The sequence below is a fragment of the Peromyscus leucopus genome, chromosome 8a (assembly GCF_004664715.2).
Source record: "Peromyscus leucopus breed LL Stock chromosome 8a, UCI_PerLeu_2.1, whole genome shotgun sequence".
Classification (NCBI taxonomy): domain Eukaryota; kingdom Metazoa; phylum Chordata; class Mammalia; order Rodentia; family Cricetidae; genus Peromyscus; species Peromyscus leucopus.
In genome coordinates, this window is record NC_051085.1 from 32,995,266 (window position 1) to 33,023,179 (window position 27,914).

At 40.1% G+C, this 27,914-nt stretch overlaps 1 protein-coding gene across 2 annotated transcripts in view; it reads right to left on the bottom strand.

Moving 5' to 3' along the window:
- The window catches only part of Grm1 (glutamate metabotropic receptor 1), a 367,002-nt gene that overhangs the window by 226,305 nt on the left and 112,783 nt on the right, over positions 1–27,914 (bottom strand). For both annotated transcript variants that reach the window (XM_028861143.2, XM_028861151.2), the window contains exon 3: positions 19,240–19,489. In XM_028861143.2, the coding sequence (XP_028716976.1) occupies positions 19,240–19,489 (250 nt within the window). The remainder of the gene's footprint in view (positions 1–19,239; positions 19,490–27,914) is intronic.

The window sequence follows — 27,914 nt, forward strand, 5'->3', positions numbered from 1 at the left end:
TGATATTAACTGGACTGTTGATGCAGGCCCAATACAAGTAATCACCGCTGCTGAGAGTTCATGATTACATTGGTTGTGTCTAGATGAAGAGACTTCTCTGCCCTTCTTCCTATCGTCTAGCTCTCATTCTTTCCATATACTCTTCCACAAGGCTCCCTGAGTCTTCAAGGGGGGAGTATAAATGACTTGTTTGCACCTGAGGCCCCATCCATCATTTGTTCTCTGAATTTTGGGTAGTCATGTGTCTGCATTCACCTTCACTCACTGCAAATAGAAACTTTACTGATTAGGGTTGACAAACATTTTAGAAAGCAGAATTGTCTATTTAGCTGAACACTAGTACTAATTTTTCTTATACCCATGACCTCCTAAGTCATGGGGTTTTACTCGGCTCACAGGATCAAGCACAGGACCCCTTCTAGTGGATTGAACCCAAATCCAATCAGAATGGTTAATCACCCCCAAAATAATCATGCCACTATTGCACACAGAGCGCACCTTGACTGGTAAGTTGGTACTGTATTTCATACAGTTTAATTCTTGGTTAAGATTCTTAATGTTCTTTCTCCCCCAGCAGCCTGAATAGCATCTTCTAGCAGTTTGAAAACTAGCCAGCAGAGAGGAGGCTTCCAGCTTGATTCCTTCATACCTTGCAACCACAGCATGTGGTATCTTGAGCAATACAGTCTTATCATGTAGTCTGGTAAACAAACAAGGCAAGAGTCTGTGTTGTTTGGGGGATCAATGGGACTTCCCTGACCAACAGCTCCCATGGAGGGTTCATATCTGTCCCTGGAACATTTTAGTATAATTTCCTTTTAATGGTCATTTTGCTTTTGTTAAACCTAGATAGTTAAATTATAGTTTGTTCCAAGAATAACCGTTCGTATTATAATAATAATATTTTGTTATATTCCTAGCTTCCAGATTTTGGTTAATAATCCCCTAATGAAAAGTTATCACATATTGATTTTCACTGTCAGTTATTCTGACCCAAACTGTATCTGTGAACTCTTCTCATCTAATATTGGATTCAACATTTAGTTTTCAGTACTCTTGACAAAAGAAAAAATGGCAAAAACTACTTCATGTGAAGCTTGATATCTTGAATCAGTCTATGATTTTCTTATATTCTCCCACCGCTCAACTTGTACTAAATTTCTCCTTTTCAAGTTACCAAACAAAAATATATGAAGTGACTACCATGTACTAAATGCTCTAGACACATACTCAGAACACAAGCGTAATCGCAGAAGAGCGAACTTATGTTCAGCACAGTGAGGAGTTAAGAATATCCACCTCCCTTTTACATTTTCTCTTCTCACTTTTAAAACTGCAAGCTATTTTGGGATTTATTTTTTCTTAATCTTGGATATGTTCACATGTTAAGATGATGACATAAGACACATTTTATTTAGTGAACTGAAGTCACCATACAGGCTTGATTATTCAGTACCTTAAACATTTCATTTCCCACCATTACTCTTTGGCGAGTTTGGGGATCTTTGTTTTGTTTTGTTTTGGTTTTGGTTTTTTTTTAAGAGGTGGCAAGTTATGTGTGAACATTTCAAGTTTCTTTCTAAGCTCATTCTATATTCATTGCAATCTCTCGCAGCAGTGCATTTGTTATCCATGAGCACCACACATCTATTTATGTACCTGAGGTGTGTTATTGCAAGTTCTCCTTGGTTGATGGACAGTGTAAAGAGTATCATCCCTATCTTGGTTTAAAAGCTCCTCAGCAGACTACAATTATTCATGTCATAATCCCACAAGTCTAGAGTGTGCTATCAAATTGGGGGTTGTGACATTTTGAGTTTTTGTCCTCAATATTGAGAGCTGATGGGGCCTTCATGAAACATTTGAATCATGCAAACAATGTCTTCATGAATACATTAAACATTCTTGAGAGACTGGGCAAAATCACTCAAGACTAGATTAGTTCTACCAGGAGTACATTACTCTTCCAACAGCAGGATCTTATCAAGAGAGCCTACAAGCCTTCTTCATGTGTTCTTCCTGAACAAAAACATGCCCCCTTCTGTTTATCTGCCATGATATGAAACAGTGTGAGGTTCTAATCAGAAGTTAAACAGGCTAACACAGTTCTCTTGGACATCACCTGCAAGCAAAAACAAACTTCTTTTTCTTTTTTATAAATTACTTACAGTTGGATATTTTGTGTTAGCAGCAGAAAAAAAAATGCCAAGGTAACACTGAGAATTGAAGTGTTTCAATAATGATATATGAAAATAAGGATGCCATTTTGGAACTGGGTAATTGAACAGAGGTTGAGAGAGTTTGAACAAGTAGACTAGAGAAATCCCAGCATGCCTTAAGAATGAAAAATTGCAGACAAATGGATGGAGCCTGAAAAAACATCATCCTGAGTGAGGTAACCCAGACCCAGAAAGACAAACATGATATGTACTCACTAATAAGTGGATATTAACTGTAAAGGTTAACTAGGTACAATCCCCAGACCTAGAGAGACTAGGTAACTAGGAGGGACTAAGGGGGGCAACACATAGATCTCCCTGGAAAGGGAACTAGAAGAGATCTCTTGGGTGGACTGGGGGTGGGTGGGCATGGGAACTTGAAAGATTGGACTGTGGAGGTGGGTGGAACAGGACTGAGAGAGAGGACTGGAAAGGGGAGCTTTACAGAGTCAGGTAGAAGTCCGATGCAAGGGAAACTTCCATCTACAAGGATGGCCCCACTAATACTCCTGGCAGCAGTGGATGCATAGCCTGAGCTGGCCATCCCCTGTGGTGGACTGGTGACTATTCCTGTTGTCAGTGGAGAGCCTCCATCCAGTGACTGATGGAGACAGATTCAGAGACCCATCCAAGGCCAAATACTGGGCCATGCTTGGGGAACCCTGAGGGGATGGGGGAAGGATTGTAGGAAACAGAGGGAGGGGTCAGGAACATTGCAGGAAAACTCACAGAAATTACTTGGCTGTCTCGTGAGAATGAACAACAAGGGAGCCTGCGCGGGCCAGACTTAGATCTTCTGCATATATGTGACAGTTGTGTAGCTTGGCCCACATGTGGGACTCCTGACAATGGGAACAGGGGCTGTCCTGGTGCTTTGACTGGCTCTTGGGATTTGATTTCTCATGCTGGATTGCCTTGCTCAGCCTGAAAACATGGGGAAGTGCTTGGTCTTGTGGAAGCTTGATATGCCATGCTCTGCTAAAGTCCATCGCAGGCCTGCCCCTTTTTGAGTGATTATAGAGGAGGAGTGTATTGATGGGGCGGATGGGAGGCAGGGAGAAGGAGTGGAAGGAGAAGAGGGGAGGGAGGCTGTGGTCGGGATGTAAAATCAATTATTTAAAAAAGAAAAAGAGTGAATCTGAAGCTGGTAGGATGGCTCAGTGGATAAAGGGGTTTCTGTTTAGACAAGATGACCTGAGTTTGATTCCCAGGACTCACAATAGAAGAAGGTATCTGATCTTGAAGGATTTCTCTGACCTAGACACATGATCTGTTCCAGCCCCCATGCACATCCACACAATAAAAAGAAAATAAAAATTAAAAAAGTGGTTTTGGTGAAAACTAAGAAAACAAAGAGACTTGGATATTTTATGGTAGCAAAGAACAAGTCTAACAAGGTTCTTGCAGCTAGACTGGGATCGGACTTCCTGATTTTTATGTGTAGACATTACCTGAATGATTTCCTTTCAAAATATTCACCAGAAGTGAGTTCTTTTTCAACAGTCGATTGAACTGCTTCGGGCCACATATTAGAGCAATATTATTTCATAAAATCATTTTAAATCTAGAGTATAGCACATTAAAAGAACAATTAGTCTGTGGGCTGGAAATTGTGAATCACGAGAAGCTAATGAAAGTCCTAAGAAAGAAACCAATTCTAATAAAGTTGATGTGAACAACATTTGGATGCTATAGTCCATTCTGACTCAGATGTGAAAAAAAAAATGAAAATGATCAACGTTAAATAAAATCTATTTGAGACAGAAACAGGGAAGACGGTTTGTCTTCCCTCAGATGTAACAGGAAGGAAAGACTATCAGCTAGTGCCCTCCCACAATGACTGGTATCTTACACTTGCTTTCATGAAAACTCTAAGATCTCATTTGCTTCATGTACAAGCTTACCAGTTCTACTTTGAAAAGAAACTTGTAAGTCTAGTCTCATGATACAAAATAAATGAAGGCTACTTTCCTCTTATCTGATTAACTTAAATAAACTTCGACTTTACCTTTCAAAATCAATCAAAGTAAACCTACCCTTCACTGGAAAATCTGATGGCTAACAAGAGCAGCAACAAAATCTACCAAATTGCTGACGTTATTGGATCCTTTGGGGTGATCTATCCACTGCTGGATAAACCACATAAAGTAAGCATATTATATCACAATATTTGAAACATCTTTTATAATCTAAGAAATGACAGAAAAACATAAATAGCTTCTGATAAATTTTCCCAAAAACTCTTACAAGATCAAAGAATAAAAGCAAGGAAGATTGAGGGTCTGAGTTATAAGTATAGAAATGATTATGGCTGTGCACAATTTTCTCAGTGTACACTGTCTTTTTCTCTTTGTGCAACTGAGTGAGCACAGTGTTCAGCCTATTGGCACTGCCAAGTCCTTCCTCCAAAGGCTTAGCTTGGATCACAAGACCACTCTGCAAGTCCATCCTTGCCTTGTGCCATCCAGCACAGCCAATGCCCTTCAGGCATTGGGGACTAACTTAGTCCTGCTTCCTTAGGTCTGTCAAGTATTAGTTACATGCACATGAGAGTTGGTTTTATTTCCTTTAGTATACTTTATTGTTTCCGTCTATATATTTGCAATTTTCCAATAGTGTATAGTCTATAGTCCACTTGATACCTGGAAACATTACTTCCAGTATGAGTATGAATCTACTATTCTTCACAAGACATTCTTCAATCCCTACTTTCACTCCTATATCACCAGTCCCACATTACACCATTCCATGGGTGAGTCAATGGCTTTGGCTTGAACAGGGTTTACCCTTACTGAGATTGATCCCGGCAGTACCAACATAATGTAGACAATGGAACAACAGCAAGTTAGTCCAGAGCAGACAGTCCTAATCATGAGTTTCTCTGCATAGACATTTGATGGGTAAACAAGCCTTTGAATAAGAAAATAAATCATTTTAATATATAAAAATAAGGGCCAGCCTGGGCTACGTAAAACCCCTACTTGAAGTAAAAGAAAAAAAAAGTAACTTAGAAAACCTCAAATAAAGTAGAAATATTAACACTAAGTTTGTTAATTGTGACAAATATACCTTACTAATATAAAATATTAGTAACAAGGGGCACTGGTGCTGGGTATAGAAAGGCTGTCTGCACTGCACTTTTGTTGTCTTTTCCCCCCATAAATCTTTGCTAGGAAGTATATGAGAGTAACACACAAAAATGGGCTCCAGAGGACTATTACAAAATACAGCCTCTAGGGTCCTATATTGCTTATATGGCCATAAGAACAAGGTATTGACTTTGAACAATTTTCCAAGTCTATAATTCTGCTTTAAATATACTCTTCAATAAAGGATAAAGGGCAAAAATGTATTTGATGAGAAAATCATCAAACAGTTCAATAATTGTAGAGATACCGTGTGAACAGAAAAAAAATACTGAAGGAAGGAAATTCAGTGCTCTGAAACATCATTTGGAAGAAATCTAACAAATGCATCAGTGTCCTATATGATTCAATGTGTGATGGTCAGGGTTCATTGCTAACTTGACAGACTCTAGAATCACCTGGTAGAAGAACCTCTGAGCCTGCCTTTAGGGGATTTCTCTTTTTTTTTTTAAGTGAGAGGTTCTTATTCATTTTTCTTAAATTAATTGATATGTGAAAACCCATCTTAATTGTGGTTGAGACCATCCCCCAGGCAGGCAATTCTGGACTGCAGAAATAGAGAATAAGAGCAGAAGCAAACATGTTTACCTTCTCTGTTTCCTGATTGTAAATATAATGACTTCTAGCTCCTGATGCCTTAACTTCCCCACCAAAGGGGACTACTGTTCCATGAACTGTGGCTCAGAATAAACATTCCTCTCTTTAAGTTGCTTTAGTCAACACATTTTATAACAGTAACAAAGAAATTGTGATAATGATAGCATGGGGGCGAGGGCATAATGCCATGGTCCAGCAGTTGCCTAGCATGTATGTGTGAGGCCCTGGTTTCCATTTCTAGCACCAGAAAAGAAAATACAACATTATGAAACTGAATGCTAGAAATTGAAGAATAATATGCATAATACATATACATAAATATTTATACATTGTATAACATAAAAATTAAATAATGCCATTTTTAAAGACAGATTGAGTAGTGTCCTGGAGAAAACATGAAACATAACCTGCATAAACTATTTTCAGAATAAACTGAGCAGAATGAGAATTAAAAGAATCTAAATTGTTTAGTGTTACGAAATGAACCCAGCCCTTTCTATCTTTTGCTAGCCTGTTATGAGTTGTCAGAGAAGGTCCTGTCTGGGAATATGTGTCAGGTCTTGTTACTCCTTGAGCTTAGGAAAGCAAATATTGGAACCAAGGTCTCAGGTGAGATTCACTGACTCTGCTGCTTCCTCTCCTGGTATCCTGCTAGGGAAGATGCAGACTAAAGCTGAGTGTTTATGAAAGAAAAAAAAAACCCTATTGAGTCCAGCCATCAACAGGTGACAATGCTTATGGGTCACATGTGCCAGTATAACACTAGGTACTTAAAAATCGGTTATCTCTGTAAAGCCATCACTTTCAATAGCCCTAATTGGGGAGGTGCCAAGCTGATTTCACCTTGTAGAAAAGTGACTTGCCAAGGTGTCAGCAGCAAATGGAGAAGATGGGACCAGAATCATAACATTTATGACTATTGTGGCTGCTAGTCAAAATAATTCTGTTAGAATAATTTTTATGTAATTCAAAAATAACATAATTGAAAAATGTAATCATCTCTTCTTAGAGCTTATTGAGTCAACTAATTAGGTTGATATATAATAGATACAGTTTCATTGTTACATAGAAAATTTGAAAGAATTACAGTATTTAATTTAACTTAAATGGAAACTTGCAGAATAGAGATGTTCCTTCTAGAGAAGATGGAGCATTTAGCAAACACACACACAAATACCCTATATTTATCATGTTTTTATCTAGTCTAACTTTCAAAAATTACTTTCATGATATGAGCAATATTTAACATATTTTAAGCTTCCTTTGTAAGTGAAGGTAGGAATTAGAGATTTCCTAAACCTACAGTGATTTTACAACCTAAATGTTTGAATAAAAGAGAATATGACCATTGTACTTTCAAAATTTGATGGGATCAATACTCTTTCATTAACAGGAAAGACCTTAGTACTTTCTTAGCCAACTAAGGGAATGATTTTATCTGTATATAAAGAACTGAAATTTTCACTTGGTGACTTTTTTTTCAAAACAGAAATTATATGAGAGATCAGAAGATATTTTGAATTCAGGACTTGGATTCTGAAATTGTAATTATGTGTATTATAGTCTTCACTTTTACAATTTATCATTTTGAAAGAAAACTTAAGTCAACTCAATCTATACAAAGTAAAATGCTCCTGTTTTGAACATATTTTCCTGAGGTCCTATGGTACTATAATAAATGCAGTAAAGAAACAACCATATTGGTAAATTCAGACCAACAGTGACAAGTTTTGCGGAGTCTGTATGACTAGATGGCGTTAGAGAAAATAGAAACTGTAATGTGTATCTACTGAAGCCAGGAAACTCATATGACAATGCTTGCTAAGGGTACCAATGGCCTACAAAATGGTGTCATTTTGAAAGTTTCATTCTGATACTGGCTTTAATATCATTAGCATAACAGCTTAAAAAGCTAAAATGATTAAAAGGTAAATTCACGTATCTGGAAAATGTTAACTACATCTATAAGCATAGATGCTGCTGCAATGAAAACCATGACATCACAGCTACATCTTGCTAAGTCTCCCTTCCTTGTGCTGTCTTGAATCTCTGGACATGAAGACTTATTCTGAAGAGCAGAACCTGGAGAAAGCAATAGGATATCACTTGCAGAAGTAGATTAGAAAAAGGCATGACTTTCCCCACTCCCTTGGTCAAACCTAATGTAAGTGACACCACAGAAGGACCTATGTGACAAGAAGCTAAGAACTCTGGCAAAAGGTAGCAAGAACCTGAGATGTAGCAATGGCCCAGTGAGTGAGTTTAGAAGTGAACTGTCCCCAAGCCAAGCCTTACAGAAGGCTGTGGATAGATGAAAACTATTTGCATTTCCTAAGTCCTTCTTTACAGAATGTCAGGCTCAGCAAATGCCTTCATCTCTTTGCAGAAAGGCTTAGGGATGAAAGTACAAACAGTCCAGATCTGATGATTAGAACCATAACTAATGAGCTCTTGGTTATCTTTCAGAAGTTACAAGCTTCATTAAGTGACTTTAGAGCAACCAATGTCATTTTTTTCCAAATGGATTTAACGACCAAAATCGTTCATTGACTTAATAATTTTCAATATTCCCCTTTAGAAAACATGATAGCAAGCAACACCTCTATATTTCTTTCCTGAAACAAAGTTTGGCAATTACAGCTTCCTTGCACTTTTTAAGCTAGGTTTGCGATCCCAGTAGACAATGACAAGTGAATTTTAATAACTATTCAATGTGCTATATTTGGTGAGCATAGAAGGAAAATATGTTTCCTTATTAGAAAAAAAATCAAACCCAGGAACCTTTTAGATCATACTACCTACTTATTATTAGTGTTTCCACAAATTCTTGAAGCTGCACCTATATTTGGGGTACAGATAGATTGCCTAGGTTACTTCTAGTGAATATGCCCCTGTAAAGGGAAAATGAGTACTAAGGAGAAAAAAAAAACATAAAAATGACAAAGCTGGCCAAAATCCATGCAGTCTGTTTTGTGTTGGCCAACTATTCTTGGGCATGGGCCCTGCTCTGGAATGTGGTTGATATGTCCTAAGTCACTCCATTGGAGAAAACTGGTGAGTTTTTTTTTTTTCTTTCTTCCCCAGTAGGTCTCAATTACTGACAACTTCTTGGTTGCATTTTTAAATGATTTTTAAAAGTGGACTCTATAAGGCATGCTTTTTTATGGCACAATGTCTCAAAAATAATGTGTAAAAAAATGCAACTTATTGCTAAGAGATGCCAGATAAAAACAAAGGATCCTGGGCCAGAAAGACAGCTCAGTTACAGTGCTTTCCTAACATGCTCAGGGCTCTGGGTTAGGTTCAAACACTGCACAACATAGGCATGTTGGCTCTCACCTGTCATCCAAGCACACAGGTGGGAAGAGGAGGGTCAGAAGAGTGAAAATGAGGCCAACCTTGACTATATGAAATCAAAAGGGGAGGAGAGAGGAGGGAGGGAGGGGAAAGGCAGGCAGAAAAGCAGAGAGGAAGGATGGCTCTACATCTGATAAACATGGAATAAACCTGATGCTGTAATTCCAAGAAGAACTCTGGGTAAATGTATCAGGGGGGAAAGGCAGAATTTCTTGTGTAATTGGCAGCCTTCCCAGCAGGAAAACCACGGTTGTCTCTCCTCTCTAGAATGGTAAGAGCAATGATTCTTAACTGTTTCACTGTTCATCAAAATTAGTTTATCCTCAAATATTGGAGTTGCCAATACCCAAGGGTTTCCAGCATAAAGAGTTTTCCTACAAGAACATCCCTCCCTGAACAAGCCACCACTGAAGCCCATGTAAATGGTCACCCCATGAAGCCCTCGTTATTGTGGATCCTGGAAAGCATAGCTGGTTCTCTTTTTTAAATCCAGCCCTCCCTCTTGCATTAATGACCCAGTATTCCCCACCGATTCATTAGACAGTGTTTTTCCAAAAACTATAAAACATATGAAGTGCTACACACACACACACACACACACACACACACACACACACACACACGTTTAAATATTATCACCCCAAATACAATGTAATAAATCAATTCTAGAAATACAGTGAAAACCTTAATTAATTGCAAACTATTAACCCATCTTCCAGACTCAAGTGTTACCCTTGTAGAAATTCCACACCCTGAACCTTTCCACACCAGGTACCATTGTTATAAGTATGACCTTAATCAACACATCTGATCTCACACAATTTCAATTTTTTCCCTCTTATTCATCCTTCTTCAACCCACCATCTCTCTAGTCTCTCTCGTTTTTCCACCAAATGTTTCCTTATTATTGCTTTTCTTTCTGGCAATCTGCTACCCACACTCTTTCTGGCTTTCTCCTCAGATCAATGAGCAGCCAAAGATATCCATGCACTCCTCACTGAAACGAGTAAACACACTAATTTACATAACAGAGGGGAGCTTAAGGTGGCAGATAGAATCAAAGCTTATGATAAGCTAGTCTTACATTACAGAGATGCTCCTGCATTATCTAGATGGGTCCAAAGTAAATACAAAAGTCATTTACAATGGTAGAGATTCAGGCTGAAGAACTGAGGAGGTGGCACTGTGAGATAAAATCGTTCAATTCTATTGGCCTTGGAAGATGAAGACTAGAATAAGTCATGGGATGTGAGCAGACTTTAGAAATAGGGACAGACCTGCTAATACTTTAAGTTTAAGCCAGTGATCTACATCAGACTTCTGACATTACAGTTTAATATTAAAGTTCTGTCTCATCTATATCATGGAACAATCACAAATATGAAAATGCATGCATATATATATATATATATAATAAGCCAAATGGTCCATGTGACTACCTAGGGATGGTCTCTAGGCTACACAGTAGAGAAAGGGAAGGGCAAGGGCAGAAAACAGCTAATGATAGAAGATTGCTAGATAGGCAAATAGATCGATTACATTACAGGTAAATTATAGAAAGATAGGTGATAGATTAATCGTTTTAATGAAGCACTATTTGACAGAGGTAAAAATAGCCATTTCTGTACCAATTAATCATTAAAAAACCCTCACTCTTATCTCACAGCATAAAAACATTAACTCCTAATGAATCACAGCTAATATGAAATTAAAAATTACAAAACTGCTTAAAATGCCTATGGCCTTGGAGCAGATGGACAGAGTGTGAACCACCAAAGAAGAATCTGGTAGCTATGCTTTGTCAACATTCGATTTCATCTTCCAAGCCACCACTCAGAAAATCAAAGTTTCAGACACAGGAGAAAAGAAAACTTTGCTAAGTATATTTATGAACATGATTTCTGCTGAGAAGTGACCAAGAACTTCCACAACACCGCAATAATAAGACAAGCTAACTGACAAAGAAATGGACCCAGCTGTACACAAGGGATTTCACCCACAAATGTATTCAAATGGCAAATAAGTACATAAAAGTGTTCATACTATTAGTCATTAGGAAAATGCAAATTAAAACCACAGAGATGCCACTGCACACCCACTGGAACAGCTAAATGTGAAACGGCTGACAATCCTATTTTGGTGAAGCTGTGCAGGATTTAGAGTTCTCATACACTGCTGTTAGGATTGCAATCTTTCAGCCACTCTGGAGAACAGCTAGGTGGTCTGTTATAAAGTAACTTCTAAAGTGAAAAGCATCACACATTTATGACCCATAAGCTCTTCTCTAGATATGTCTGAAGAAGAGCTAAAGTGAGAAGACCACAAAAGAGTTGACCATAAATGTTCATTATTTAGAACAGATAGTTTATATTGAGACAATATAAATTCCTGTCAGTTGGCAAGTATATAATATATATATATATAATATATACATATATATGCAAATGAGCACATCCATGCCACTAGATTCTTACCTAGAAATAAAGAGGAAACTATCAGTGCAATTTTATCTGAATAGTGTTTTGATAATTAAGAGTCTGTGATGAATACAGAGATTCATGCCTGCTTGGGATGCTTAGACACTTATACCATCCCCACTAATGTCCAGTGACCGTTATAGAGAAGGAAGCAGGAAGAATGTAAGAGCCAGAAGATAGTGAGAAAAGATACAAAAAATGCTATCTTTAGGACAAGACACAGCTATTGCAACCATGATCTCACAGTAGCTATGGTTGCCTGTACTAGGCCTACACAAACTGGGTCTGTCAAAAGCCAACAGGGATCAGGGAGGTGTTAATGGGTCCCTACCTTTCCTGGTTGAGCTATTGCTACTAATGGATTTGTGAGGAGGGGCCGTCACAGCCTTCAGTTGTGTACAAAATTATGAGCCTACAAAACTCCAGTGGATAGCTCCAAGCCTGTGGCCAGACAGTCCTAGTAAACTCAGTGGGTCACAAAACAAAACAAAAGGCGTGATTATAGGAAAGGAATAACAGGGGTGAGAGGAGACAAGAGAAAGTGGGGTGAAGTAAACAGAATATACTGTGTACATGGGTGAAATTGTGACAGAATAAATGTAATCAATAAGAAAATAGATACTATAATGGTCACCACAGTTGGAGCCATTACTTTCTATGGTAACTTTAAAACAGAAAGAAAGAAGCAGAGGCACAAAAGACTACATTCAGTATGGTTTCCCAATGGCAGGAATCTACAGTTGTCTTTTTCTGGGAGTATGCAGAAACAGGTATTGGCTTCTTCAAAAGTACGGTTCCACAGATAAATAGGTGTATGCAGAAACAGAGGTACTGTGGTAGAAAAATAAAATGAGTTTTGAAAGACTTTACAAGCCCCTTTGTTGAATCATCATCTAAAATAGTTAATACTAGAAAAAATGTAAAAGATTCAGAGAAATAGTATAATCAGAAATGTAAAATAATTTTCTCATGTGATATGGTTACTTTAGCTTGTTTTTTCCAAAGGAGGTAAATCTAAAAATAAAATGGGTGTCAGGAAGAGGAGGCAATCAGAAAGGAAATTAAAGGCTGATGCCAATGCCACTTAAACAAAGCAAACCTAGTCTGACTGATAGTGTAAGTTACCGTGTACAATCACAGAAGCTGGTGTCTTGATGCTAATGTCCAAATCTAGACTGTTTTTCTCTGTATAGTTTAAAAATTAATCTAAATTCTCCATGCAGCAATATGCAGGTACGATTCACACCCTCTCATCACATGGCTGTGATAGTTAAGTGATCTAATATGCACAGTGTATGTAGAATTCCTGGCAGGCAGTACATTCCAAACATATCCACATTATTGTCATCATTAAAATAATCACTGTAGATATGGTGAGCATAATTCTAAGAACTGTCTTCAAATAATAATTTAGGGAGAGAACAAGGGAGTCTGTGGCTATTATGTAGAACTGAATAGTATTGTAAAGTAAAAAAATAATAATAATAATTTAGTACAGTCAAGAAGACATTATTCTTCTGCAGGATGATTACTATAACCAAACTTAGTTAGCTTACATGGTGGAGATGCCATGTCTATTGGTCCAAAGTCATCGTCCCCTGCAAACCTGCATGCTAGATCCAGGACCACAGATGAAAACTCTAAGCTCATTCAATGAGTTCTGGGTTTAGCAAGGTAACTGGTAAGACACTGTAGACTGAACAACCCCAATTCATGACTAAGATTAGATAAAATGAATCCATAAATACATTCCTATTGATCATATCTTCATCATACTATCATTATAAATTCTAAGACTATATAAATGCCTAAAGAGGATCTAGAGCCAAATCCTTCATTTTTGCAGTGATAAAAATGGTCTCAGGAGAGAATCACTGAGTAACTAAGGCCACAAGAGTACTTCATGGCAGACCCACTACTCTGGGACCATGGTTTGTTTTGTTCTGTTTTTCCATTATCTCACATTCTTTTGTTATAGCATATTTTATTAACTTCAAAAAATCCCTTTTAAAGTTCTGGTTTTTGCAGCATAGTTTATTTTCCCATTATAGACAGTTCCCAAATGTGTGATAGTATGACTTTTAATTTTCTTTTTTATTCTCTAAGCTGAAACGGTGATCCATTCAGTAGAAACTGTATCTTGCCACCAAACGAAGCATCGAGTACTGGGATTGCATTACATCTAATTGAGTGGTAGGCCAAGGCGGCCCCATGGGAACCCCCAAACAGCCCAGTATATTGCCAAGATTATAGGTTGCTCTCCACAAATTGGCAGCCACATCCCATGGCTGAAGACAACACCTACACAACTCACTGAACATGGAGAAGTAGCAGTGGTGTTTACATAGACTTCACCCCTATGTTCTAGTGTGTTTGGTATAGAAAGGTGCTCTGCTCACTACCAAAGGAGAAATGTAAGCATCAACTCAGCCTCAAGTCCTTTGACCTACAATCATGTCCTGTCTACAAGATATGCTAGGGCAATGGTGGCACAAAGCTTGTGGGAGTCACCAACCAATGTCTGATTTGACTTAAGGTCCACTACACAAGATGGAACCCGTACCCAACACTGCTAGGGTGACCAAGAACCTGAGAATAGATAGCCCAGGGGTCTAGAATAAAACCAAATATTACTATTATTTTTAAAAAAGCAGAAACAAACTGACTCGTAATGACATTCTGATATACTGATAGATCAATGTCTTGCTCAGCCATCATCAGGGAAGCTTCCTCCTGCAGCAGCATGTGGGAAATTCAATCCACAGTCAGACATTATGCAGAATTTTAGAGACCTTGAAACACTCAGCCCTAAATGGGATGTCTCCATCAAATTCCTACCCTCAAGGACTCAGGGAACCCAGTGGAAAAAGAGGCAGAAATAGTGTAAAAACCAGAGGGGATGAAAGACACAAAGAAAACAATCAACATGATCAGAACTCATATGAACTCACAGAGATCAAGAGAGCATGTACATGGCCTGTATGGATCTGCACCAGGTCCTTTGCGTATATATTATGGTTTCCAGTTTAGTGGGGGGTTTTTCACTATTAAGGTTTATTTGGTGTTTTCAATGGCATGACACTTGGGTAGTTGGCTGCATCATACATATACAGATCTTACTTTTTACATAATATTTCAATGTATACTACAGACACATAATACATGGAATAATAATATCCTTTAGAACAGTTATGCACAAGAAATGCATAGATTTTATGGAATTTCTGAGTGTGTGAATAAGTGGTTCTGTTACTTCTGCCTTCTCTTAGACTCTTTTCCTTCTGTTTGTTTTGATCATTCTGATGGGCTAGTTTTTGCTTTCTTTTATTTTATTTTATTATTATCCCCTAGAAGCCCATTTGTTTTCTAATGAGAAACAGAAAAAGAGAAGATCCAGATGGGAGGAGAGACAGGGATAAAGTTGGAAGAAGAGAGGGAAGGGAAACCATAATGGAGATACATTATGTGGAAACAAAAACTATTTTCCATAAAAAAGAAACTATACTCTGAATTTGGAGTTTTGATCTTTTCCAAAGATAGTCATATTTGTATAATAATCTTCTCATGATGTCATAGCCACATTTCCCAGTCAGACACATGGTAGGTATCAAGGGTACAACCAACAGTCCACAGCACACAGTCATTAAGCTATGGAGCTTGGTGTACTGCTGATTTGAGTGAGAACGGCTCCCATGGTTTCATATATTTGAATGTTTGGTTCCCAGTTAGTGGAACTGTGTGGACTCACTGAAGGAGGTGTGTTGGTGGGGGTGGGTTTTGAGGTTTCAAAAGCCTACAGCATTCTCAGTGTCTTTCTTCCTCTCTCTCCTTAATGCTTGTGTATCAGGTGTAAGCTCTCAGCTACTGTTCTAGGGCCATGTCTACCTACCTAATGCAGTTCTCCCACCATGATGATCATGGATTCTATTCCACTCTCTAGAACTGATACCCCCAGTTAATTGCTTTCTTTTTTAAGTCGCCTTGGTCCTGGTGTCTCCAGAGAAGTGAAAAAGTAACTAAGACAGTTTATTTAATGGAGTCCAGGCCTATAGAGATTTTTCAGTTCATAATTGGCTTACTAAGATTTAAGTCCATTGTTGGGTTATAGATCATCTGCCTAAAGACTTGACCACAGTGATAGGATTGGGGATTTTTGTATGGGCATTGTTATGAAAGATGCTACAATGCATTTTAAGGTATTGTTTATGAGATGTGAAGACCAGCATCACTTGACTTAAATTTTTCAGATTGTTCTAAGAACAGCAGGCTAGAAGTGGGGAGGCAATTGAGTGCAATTGTGCTAATCCCAGGGAAGGAAGACCACACCTTAGAGAACGATGGTAGTAGCAGAAATCTTGAAATCCTGAAGTAACATGACTTGATGGTAGTGACGGCAAGTATTCCTAATATACCGTGAAGTGTGAAGGGAAATGAGAGCCATGGAAAGGGGGGCATGTAGATCTTCATTTATGAAATTCTACTCATTTATAATAAAACAGCTTCTACTGCAATCTACACTAAGACCTATTTTTCCTTCCCTCTATAAAAAGGGGCCCATTGCCACCTATACAATGCCCTCTTGTGAGCCATGTCAGAGGAAAGAAAATGAACTCCATAAAAAATGGCACCTGACCTTGTGTCCTGAGAGGAGGATGCATCTTTTAGCATTGCTAACTAGAAGTCACTGATACCACTCTGGACATGTCTGCTGATTAGGAAGCTGATCTCACTCAGTGTCCACTGGCAGCACTCAGGACAGAACTCATCCACTGAAAGAACAACTGGCCACCTGAAGGGAAGGCTAACCCTAAGGATGCATATGATTGTAGTCAATGTAGCCCCATGGTCAGTTCCCAGTAGACTCATAGCTGGATCTTAAAGGAGTATTATGAACAAAAACTATAAAATATGGTTTGTTTCAAAAACTTCTAAGAAACAGAAATAAAAGCCAACACCAGCTTGATAGACCGTCATGGAAGGCAGCCTAGAGAGGAAAAGACACTTTCCCTCATTTTGGCAGAATGTGGTATAGTTTGGGCACATCAAAGAATGCATGTCTCAATCGTAGTAACCATTGGTACAGGAAACAGTGTTCTTAAGAATGTGGGTGTTCACCGGGTGGTGGTGGCGCATGCCTTTAATCCCAGCACTCGGGAGGCAGAGGCAAATGGATCTCTGTGAGTTCGAGGCCAGCCTGGGCTACCAAGTGAGTTCCAGGAAAAGCTCCAAAGCTACACAGAGAAAACCCTGTCTCGAAAAACCAAAAAAAATAAAAGAATCTGGGTGCTCATTTTGACAATAGTTCCTAGGGTGTGACAATAGAACCCCGTGGGGCAGGGGCAGGCAGACAATAAGAGGAATGAAAGAAGTGCAGGGACAAGTGGCTGATCTCTTTGGGAGTGCACGCGAGACCCTCGGAATTGCTTACATAAGCCTGGTGTCCTTATTAGCAGACAAACTAGAGCCACAAAGGCTTAAGGTGTCATTTCATCACCTTCCCCAGTTTTTAAACCACAGTGACAGAACGGATTCACACTGCAGTGAGAGCGCCGCTTCTGATCATCCTCCTTCATAAGCAGTGAGTCTGCACACCCCAAAGCTCACATCTGCCACATCTGTTCAAGATTCCTTAAACTAGGGTAGATCACTCCCAAGATATTAAAGAGACCTGAGTGTCATTGCTTTTGAAATGATAAACATCAGACTTTTAAAAGTAAACATTCTTTATATATATGGAAAAAAAAAACAGTAATCAGCATTTTATAGAAGTAATTGAAGAGTGACTATCTGGATGCCATCTGCCCTAGTGCTTATATTAAGAACAGCGTTCTGAGTAACACTTCAACAGTGCTGCTTACATCCTTTCCCTCCTAAGAGAGACAGGAATCTTCTTCAAATGCATCTCCTTAAAGGGGCTGCCTTTTTATGAATATTTTAAGTGGTTTAAAACCCCAGGTTCATACTGAAGAAGCCAAGGTGATCACCATGAGTACATGCGTGCCAATCTTACCCAAACTCAGTAATTCCTAGAATTTGAATCACAGTATGACCTGGCCACCATACCTCTCCATTCCTGGAGTGTCTCCATGTCTCCTCATTTGTTGGTTTGTATTTTTATCCTACCTGTTTCTCAAAAGCCAATGTCTCAAAAGTCTCAGGCTGCTAATTCCAGATAGTGGTGAGAGTAGACTGTAGCGGGTAGCCATTCCAGCTTTGATCTGGAAGTTCCCCCATTGAGGCTTCAGCAACTGTCATGCCTACAAGGCGGGGCCAAGGGAGGCACCTGGAGACTCGAGATCTGGATGGGCCAGCACTCTCTCTGTTCCTGGACCCTTGATGGTGGAGGTTGACCGAGCAGAGCTCCAGAGAACACCGCTGGACTTTGATACACCTTCCCTAGACCCCACGACCTACCTATCCCTTTTTTGTAAGTTACCCACTAAATAAATCTTCCTTTTAACTACGTGGAGTGGCCTTAATAATTTCACCAATAGTGGACTTTGTAATCATCACCACAGCCACGAGGCAGGAAAAGAGTGTCCTTTGGGGACATGATAATGCTGCTGCTACAGTTTCACAACTTCCAAGAGAAAGGGCCAGCAATTAAGTTCATTCTGTAGGAGCAGCATGATTATACCCCATCCAGTATAGGAGAAAGAGGGGGCACCAAAATCTGGAGGAGGGTACTGTAGATAGGTGCACCTTTGCTGAGGTGGAATCAGTAGGAAACACAGCAGTTCATTCATGCAATATTAAGAAGATAACTAAGTAAGCAAGGAATCTGTGGTCAAAAACCTTAAGGTGGGGGGAAAGGAAGAGGAGGCTGGAGATGGGTACTCACACACGTCCACATCCTCCAGAAAGAGAAAAGAAATGTTGAACCCATCACAAGACTTCTGCAGAAATCACACTGGAACATCATCAAATAGTCTTCACACACATGCACACACACACACACACACACACACACACACACACACACACACACACAGTATGACAAGGGATTATATCATCATCAAGCCCTACTGTGTGTCTTCATGTTCATTTAGCCAGTTCTTTAAATTTCAACTCTTAATATCTATGTCCCGTTCCTGTTGCCACCCTGTACTCACCAGTACTGTTCATGATATCATTTGTTCCGGATCTGAAGGAAGTCAACGCAAAGGACTATTTGCCAGGATGAGGAGACATTCTGGCAAACAACTTCCTGTCTCTAAAAGAATCTCATCAGCTTGTTATCAGCCTTGCTGCTCGGCGCGCCTTGCTCTATGAAGGACACACCAGCAGGTCTGCTCTGCATGAGAAGGGACACAAGTGCTCAGCAGGGCGCTGCATGTGCCGCTCACCTTGAGTCAAGAAGTTTGGTTTTGTATAAAGAATTCATGTATGTGCCAGCTATTTGAGGAGAAAGGGAGGGGGAAAGGGAAAGAGATTGAGATTTACCTTCCAATGAGTGAGAACTCGCCCACAACACCCAGGCGTCGCATGGCACTCAGGAGTCCCCGCACTGTCATGCCCTCGCAGAAGCAGACCACAACTCTGGCCTTGGGAAGCCGCTCCCGGAGCTTGCGCAGGAGCCGGTCAAAGCTCTTCTCGCCTGCATTGCTGTAGATTTTGTCAGAGTGTGCGATGCAGAGGCCTTCCTGGGCAGCTAGCTCTTTGAAGGCGTCCATTCCACTCTCGCCGTAATTCCCTGTTCAGAAACAATCAGATGTTCCAGACCTCAGTGTCAGCCATACTCTTGATAACCCGAATGAGAGTTTGTGGGTCTGGAGGTGGCGCATGCATGGGGGGGGGGGGGGCGGAGTTAAGGGCTGAGGGCGGGGTATTGCCCAATAACTTAACTGCGGTTGAGAAGAGACCTTGGTGGAGTAGAAAGAATCAGATATAGCCAACAACTCTATGAAAGCCAACAGAAATACGCGAGCTAGGCACCCACCCACAGTAGAACATCTTTTGTGAAATGAAGGATTGATGCCCTATTTTACAGCCCTGATAAATAATGCCTGTCCCGTATTTTAACCATGTGGGACAGTTGGGCTTATTGGAATATGGGGGGTCAACTGACTTCATCTGGATCCCAAGTGAAGACACTGACACTGAGACTACTTAAAAAGCTCTGCAGAATCTTTGAACCATGCATTCTAAGCCCACCTGATCAACTGGGTTCCTCATTTCAGATTTCACCAAGAACACAGAAGGAAAGTTAATAATTAATCCAACTGCTGACTACAACGTCTACAAATCTTTCCTCATTGACATTTATATCTCCTGTCATTCTTCCCAATGCAAGTCTTAAGTGCTCAGGGACAAAGTCAACCCCTGCTCAAGGTCAACGGCTCCCGTCACTTCTTGTCTGTTGTAATGTTTTCCACTGTGATTCTTCTCTTTTTCTTGAATAATGGATTTCTTTCTTCTAATATGTCAACTAAATGAAAGTAGTTCTTGGATTAACTGCCTCACCTAAGTTATTATCTCATCCACTATTCCAGCTCCCTGCAGAAACAGCTGCTTAGATCAATGGATCTGCTTCTTAATCTCCCATTCTCTCCCTATTTACTGTGTTTTGTAATTAAATATTTTTTTGCATTTTATTGGTATGTCAAAAGTTTGCACACATTTAATGTTTAGGCTTCATTAATTTAGACAAGCATATACCCACCATCTCAAAATTGTCTTTTGCCATTCTTTTGTTAATAACATTATTAATCACACCCTGTTGTCGTAACCCACCATCTTCACTTTTTTGTTTTTATTTTTAAAAAAGTATTTTTTTTCATTTTATGTACCAATCCCAGTTTCCCCTTCCTCCCTCCTGCCCTCCACCTTCCCCCATCCCACTCTCCATCGACTCCTCAGAGAGGGTAAGCCTCCCTTGGGGAGTCAAGAAAATCTGGCATACTAAATTGAGGCAGGGCCAAGTTCCTCCCCGCTGTGTCAAGGCTGAGCAAGGTATCCTACCTTAGGAAATGTGTTCCAAAAAGCCATTTCATGTACCCAGGATAAGTCCTGGTCCCACTGCTAGGGGCTCCCCAAACTGATCTGGCCACATAACTGTCACCCACATTCAGAGGGCCTAGTTCAGTCCCATGCATGTTCCCCACCAGAGTCCAAGAGCTCCCACCAGCTTGGGTCAGTTGTCTCTGTGGTTTTCCCCAGCATGATCCTGACCTCACATGCTCCTGTATTCCCTCCTCCCTCTCTTCAACTGAAGTCTAGGAGCTCAGACCACTGCTTGGTTGTGGATCACTGCATCTGCTTCCATCAGTTACCGGATGTAGGTTCTATGATGACAGAGTAGTCACTAATATGATTATAGGGGAAGGTAAGTTCAGGTACCCTCTCCATTATTGCTAGGGGTCTTAGACCTAGCAATACCACTATTGAGCAAATACCCAAAAGATGCTCCATCATACCACAAGGTCACTTGCTCAAGCATGTTCATGGCAGCATTATTCATAATAGCCAGAAGTTGGAAACAACCTAGATGTCTCTCAACTGAAAAGTGGATAAGGAAAATGTGGTACATTTACACAATGGAGTATTACTCAAAGGCAAAAAAATAAATAAATAAATAAATAAATAAAAAACAATGACTTCATGAAATTTGTAGGCAGTGTCTATCTTTGAATTTGAGGTGTATTTCTTGTATGCAGCAGAAAGATGGGTCCTGCTTTTATATCCATTCTGTTAGCTTGTGTCTTTTTATAGGTGAATTAAGTCCATTGATATTAAGGGATATTAATGACCAGTGATTGTTCATTCCTGTTATTTTTTTGGTGGTAGTGTGTGTATACTTCTCTTCTTTAGGGTTTACTGCTGTGGTGTTATCTATTGCCTGTATTTTCGTGGGTGTATCTGACTTCCTTAGGTTGGAATTTTCCTTCTAGTGCTTTCTGTAGGGCTGGGTTTGTGGATAAGTATTGTTTAAAACTGGCTTTGTCTTGGAATATCTTGTTTACTCCATCTATGATGATTGAAAGTTTTGCTGGATATATTAGTCTAGGCTGGCATCCATAGTCTCTTAGTGTCTGCTTTACATCTGTCCAGGTCCTTCTGGCTTTCAAAGTCTCCTTTAGTGCATGAGCTGGCTTTTTGGAGCCTGGGGCCTATTCTGGGACACTTTGCTCAGCCTAGGTGAAGGGAGGAGGTGACTGGACCTGCCCCAGGCTGAGCTGAATCCCCAGGGGAGTCCTTGCCCTGGAGGAGATGGGAATGGGGGGGTAGATTTGGGGGAGGGCTGGGGGGGGAGAAGGGAGGACAGGGGAATCCATGGCTGATATGTAAAATTAAATTAAATTATAAAATTATAAAAGAAAGAAATTTGTAGGCAAATGGATGGAACTAGAAAAAAATCATCCGAAGTGAGATAACTCAGACCCAGAAAGACAAACACTGTATGTACTCACTCTTAAATGGATAGTAGACATAAAGCAAAGGATAACCAGGCTTCAATACACAACCCCAGAGAAGCTATGCTCTTCATTTTAATCAGCAGCTTGCTGTACTCAGGGCCATACACCCCTTAAGGCCCTTCATATTCCTGGCCCTTGAGACACAGCACGATCTAATTCCATCATTATTAAAAGGTCATTCCTTGGTTCATTTCCTTAATTTTCCATCTCTGTTCATCCCCTGAATGTTGTCATGCTAAGGAGTCCATCATGGGAAACTCTCTTTGTTCACACTTCCACCCCAGACACTCCTTTCAGCTACGTGCCCTCAAATATTCTATGAATGAGACTTTTTAGTCATATATGTGTAACTTCAGGCTGAAAGGTCCTTTGGGATAAAAGACTAGGACATTCATTTGTCTGCATATTCATTTATGAAGTTCTCAGGTTTAACAAATCAGAATAACTCCCTTTCCTTCTCTACTTTGCAAACATGCTTCTTCCAGATACCTTCTATTAGAAATTCCAGCCTCTCCCCACCAAGTTTCTCAATAACAAAATATAGGCTTTAGTCTGATATCTGTGTTTTCCTCCACATACAAAATCCATTTCTATAGCCCTTGTCTCCAGAACATTCTTAATGGAGTCTTTGCTCTGTTTCAGGCTCTTCTGTCCTAAACCATGTCTTAGGTCATGTTCCCTAAAAGAAGAGACTGAAAAGAAGATTCCTCTTCATGGAATTGATGGAGGGCAAGAGGAGGAGAGATGTAGAGAAGGGTAGGAGACAAGAGCTAATTAAGCAGGAAGCTTGTCTCAGCTAACAATTAGTCGCAAGCTGGTCCCACAGGAGATGATGTAGAACCTCATTCCACAGGTTCAGTCCCACCTCTGAGCAAGGAAATTCTTGTCAGTCTGTCAGTTCCAAAAGGGAATAAGTAATAGCTTAGATTAATAGATGTCTACTTAGGTTGTAATGTCTAAATAAGAGATTGATCAATGAACTATAAAAAAAAAAAAAAAAAGGAATCAGGGAGGGCCACCAAGAGTGTCCTCTTCACCAAGCACTATCAGCTCTTACCTAGACAACTGCCTTAGCCTCATGATTAGACTCTTTACTTCCACTCTTGTTCCCAGTCATTCATTTCACACCTGGTGTCTGCTAAGGTGTGACTCACCGCAAAGCTCCAAATGCTTTCCAACGTGCTGAAAAGAAAAGAAAACCTCATCTGGACTACCAGGCTATCCCCAGGCTGATCCTTCCACCTTCTCCAACTCTGTCTCCTCCTTCTTTCCCTTCCTCACCTTCCTCACCACCAAGGCCACCTTTCTCTTCTTGGAATTCCCCAAATGCATCGCTTTTCTGCACTAGCCTGTTACTAGCATCTGAACAGACATTCTTCTAGCAGATCATCTTGTCAATCATATTTCAATATTCACTCAACCTTGTCTGAAAAGCCTTCTAATTAGCTTAAATTACCCTCTCAGTAAACTTTGGTCATGTTTGCTACTTCAGTCCCAATATCTATATCTGGTATTTGGTTTATGTTTTGTTTTTTCCAAAAGCATAAATTTCATGAGAGTATCTCCATATAACTTGTTCTGTGATGTATGCTTAGTACTTAGAACAGTTTTATATACTTAAATTCACTACTGAGAATTTCACTCAAGATCATTTGTTATGACAGGCCAATTGAAAAATGGACAGGAAAATAAACAATTTAAAATAAACAGTCAGTGGGTAGAAAATTTACAAAATCACTGGCGCTTGTTAACTGTTAAAATGGTGCAATTTTTTATAATAAAGCAAACTGTTTTATCTATCAGAAAGCCCAGGATTACATTAATAATATTCAGTATTGTCAGGCAAGGTGATGCATGCCTTTAATCTTAGCATTCAGAAGGCAGAGATAAGTGGATCTCTGTGAGTTCAAGTCCAGCCTAATATATATAGCAAGTTCCAGGATAGCCAGGGCTGTAGAGTCTCCAAAAAAGCATCAACAACAAAATTAATGATAACAAAAATAATAATAATCAGAATTAGTAAAGCATATATGTAGCAGTAATCTTAAAAGTTCTCATTAATAAAATCAAACCTAAGGCCAGTTATTGGGGTGAATGCTGAAAGATCAGAGAAGCAGAACAAGCCAAGCTACCTCACCTTACCAATTCCTCAGCTGATCCTGTTTCCTCAGACTGGATGCCTCTGAGTCCTCACCCAGAATGAATCTCAGCTGAACTGCTGCTCAAAATCCTAAAAGCTTAACCAGCCAAATGCTTCTAGTTTCTGGTCTTCACACCCTATATATCATTCTGTTTTTGCCATCAATCCCTGGGATTAAAGGCTCACTTCTTGGGATTAAAGGCATGTGTCACCATGCCTGGCTATTTCCAATGTGGCCTTGAACTCACAAAGATCCAGAGGGATTTCTACCTCTGAAATGCTAGGATTAAAGGTGTGAGTGCCACCATTTTCTAGCCTTTGTATCTAGTGGCTGTTCTGTCTCTGACCCCAGATAAATTTATTAGCATGCACAGTATTTTGGAGAACACAATACCACCACACATATATGCCTCCAGTCCAAGAGAATGTGATTACAAATATTTTCAGAGGCCAGGCAGCAATGGTGCACGCCTTTAATCCCAGCACTCAGGAGGCAGAACCAGGCAGATCTCTATGAGCTGGAGGCCAGCCTAGTCTACAGTGCAAGCTCCAGGACAAGCACCAAAACTACACAGAGAAACCCTGTCTGGAAAAACAATACAAAAAAAATTTTTATAAAATTTGGCTGTATTTTTCAATAAAAATAGGGTGTCAGATAAATATAGCAATTATTTAGTCAAACAATTATGAAATAGTACATTCCAAAAAGAACTTGTAACCTGAATTCTAACATCTGTGAAAATGTCATAAGCATTGATTGCCCTGTATGTTTACAAAAAGCTTTCTTGTGTCCTTTTTCATAAGATTTTGTAATAAAATTATGTTTTTGCCCTTTGATAACTGTAATACCCTACCTAATCTAGTCTAGAGATGACCAAATTTAAGAATTAATACATCACGGGAACTTTAGGTTCTGGGACTGTGGAAACATGTCATAGCAAAACAAGAAGCACTGACTGGCTATAATGCAGAAAGCCAACAAGTACCTTATTCATCTGTAAGAGAGGGCATGAGGAAGGAAGTGAGATGCCACTCTCAGTAAATACAGGCTTGGGAATCCTCAAGACTATGAATAGACTTAGCAAAAGTCACTGTCAGTCTGTCAGGAGATGGCATTACACGACAGATAACCTTACTGCTGAGTTGCCAACCCTTGGGCTTCAATCCCCCAAATTATTTTAGTCCTTCATCAAAACACACGCAAATCAAGTGACCAATGGTGTTCTTTGCATGAGAATAAGAAAGTGTTTGTGTTTCTAAATCTAGTGCCGGCCATGGACATGCTTAGTTCAAATCCCTCACTTTACAAATAGACTGAGACACCAAGCAGCGAAATTTCTCAATGGGCATGAAGCCTGCTTATGAAAGAACTGAATGGTTGTGGTGGTGGTTTGAATAAGCTAGCTCCTATAAGCCCCTATGTATTTGAATGCTTAGACACCAGTGAATGGAACTACTTGATGGGATTAGAAGGGTTAGGAGGTGTGTGGCCTTATTGGAAGAAGTGTATCATTGGGAGTGGGCTTTGAAGTTTCAAAAGCCCATGCCAGGCCCAAGATGATCTGTCTGTCTGTCTGTCTGCCCCCCTCCCCATCTTATAAACAGAATGTAGTTCTTAGCTAGTTCTACACCATCTCTTCTATGCGCTATGGTACTCCCTGCCGCCATGTTTCCCACCCTGATGATAATGGAGCAAGCCTTTGAAACTAAGCAAGCCCCAATTAAATGCTTTCATTTACAAGAACTTCCTTCATCATGGTCTCTTCACAGCCATAGAACAGTGACTAAGACAGCTGTTAACCTGCCCTGACTCTCGTAGGCTCCTTTTTGTTGCTACACACACACACACACACACACACACACACACACACACACACACACACACACTTTTGCCTGTTTTGGGCACCCTTTTCCTCCTACAGTGTTGCTTCATCCAGCCTTGATATGAGGGCACGTGCCTGGTCTTCTTGTAACTTGTTTGGTTGCTATCCCTGGGAGGCCTGCTCTTTTCTGAAGGGAAATGGAGGAAAAGTGGATCTGGGAGAGGAGAAGTTGGGGGGGGGCGCTGTGAGGAGAGGAGGGATCTGGGGAAACTGTGGTCAGAATGTAATATATGTGAGAAGAATAAATGAAAAAGAAAAGAAAGAAGAATCCAGTCATACCCATTAGCCCATTGAGGATCGGATGCAAATGACAGGAAAAGGGTGATGAAAAATCCCCTCCCCTTGAGCATACACTGCCACTTTCAACTACGAGCAACTGCAGCAATGGCATGGGAAGGAAGGACAAGTGTAAACGTGCCATGCAGATGCCAATGACTGAAGGTCAGGAAAACATGTAAAGTGTGCAACACGTGTTCTGAATCTTAAAATACAAGAATGGTTACCCCAGAAGGGAAACTAGGTGAGTTACATCCCTGAGCTCTCTGCCAGGCCATGAACACAGCCAGACTGACTGTAGTACCCTCAGCCAGGGACTCCGCCCTCTGCCTCCTTAAACCAACATTCCGCTCTCTGGCCTCCTCTCACCTTTCCAGGTATTGAAGAATGTGTTTAGATACTTCCCAGGATCTAGTCCTAGAGGAGTTGTGACTATGTGAAAATAATTTATACTAAAACACTTAAAAAGCAAAGAGTCTGTATAATTTTGAAAACTTGTGGCTACTAAAAGCTGTGTGTTTTGTTTTCATTCTACTAGTGAGTTTTTTCATTGACCTTTCAACTTAAAAGTGCCTATGTTGCCGGGCGGTGGTGGCGCATGCCTTTAATCCCAGCACTCGGGAGGCAGAGCCAGGTGGATCTCTGTGAGTTCGAGGCCAGCCTGGGCTGCCAAGTGAGTTCCAGGAAAGGCGCAAAGCTACGCAGAGAAACCCTGTCTCGAAAAACCAAAAAAAAAAAAAAAAAAAAAAAAAAAAAAAAAAAAAAAAAGTGCCTATGCTCTGCCCTTTAAGGGTTGCTGAGAAAGATCATGTAGTGGCTTCTCCTTCAATCTGATATGTGTGGCTGTGTCTAGTGCTGCTGGGCTAAACCACTAAGTATTAATTATCCACTGAAGCAAACCCATATAAGTGAAATGCCCCGTTTTACCAGTGCAGGCTTGGAGACTTAGGCATGTTAGGTAGTTTTTCCAGGACAACCTATTGGTGCATCTAAGCCTTAACACTTGAGAAGCTCTTGCTCATAACCACCCCTCTATGTGATTCCCTACACGAACTCACAATTAGCTACGGAAGCACAGCACAGGTGCACAAAATAGCACGAAGCTGAATATGCTATTAAAAAAAAAGAAAAGAAAAGAAAGAAAACTGCAACAGTCATAGATTTGGGGATGAATGAGCAGGAATAACTAGTGAAAACCTCCTGGGAAAGGGGTGGATGAAACTGGCCCTTATGAACATGGGCTGAGGAAGGGCTAGAATTCAAGGGAGATGGAAATGGATGTGAAGCCACAGGTGGCCTTTCTAGAGGCAGTGAGGAGTCATTCTGGAGCAGGCGTTTCGTGGTAGTTTATAGAATGACGTTCTGTGACACTCTCTAGTGAGGCATCTGGCATAAGATTATAGC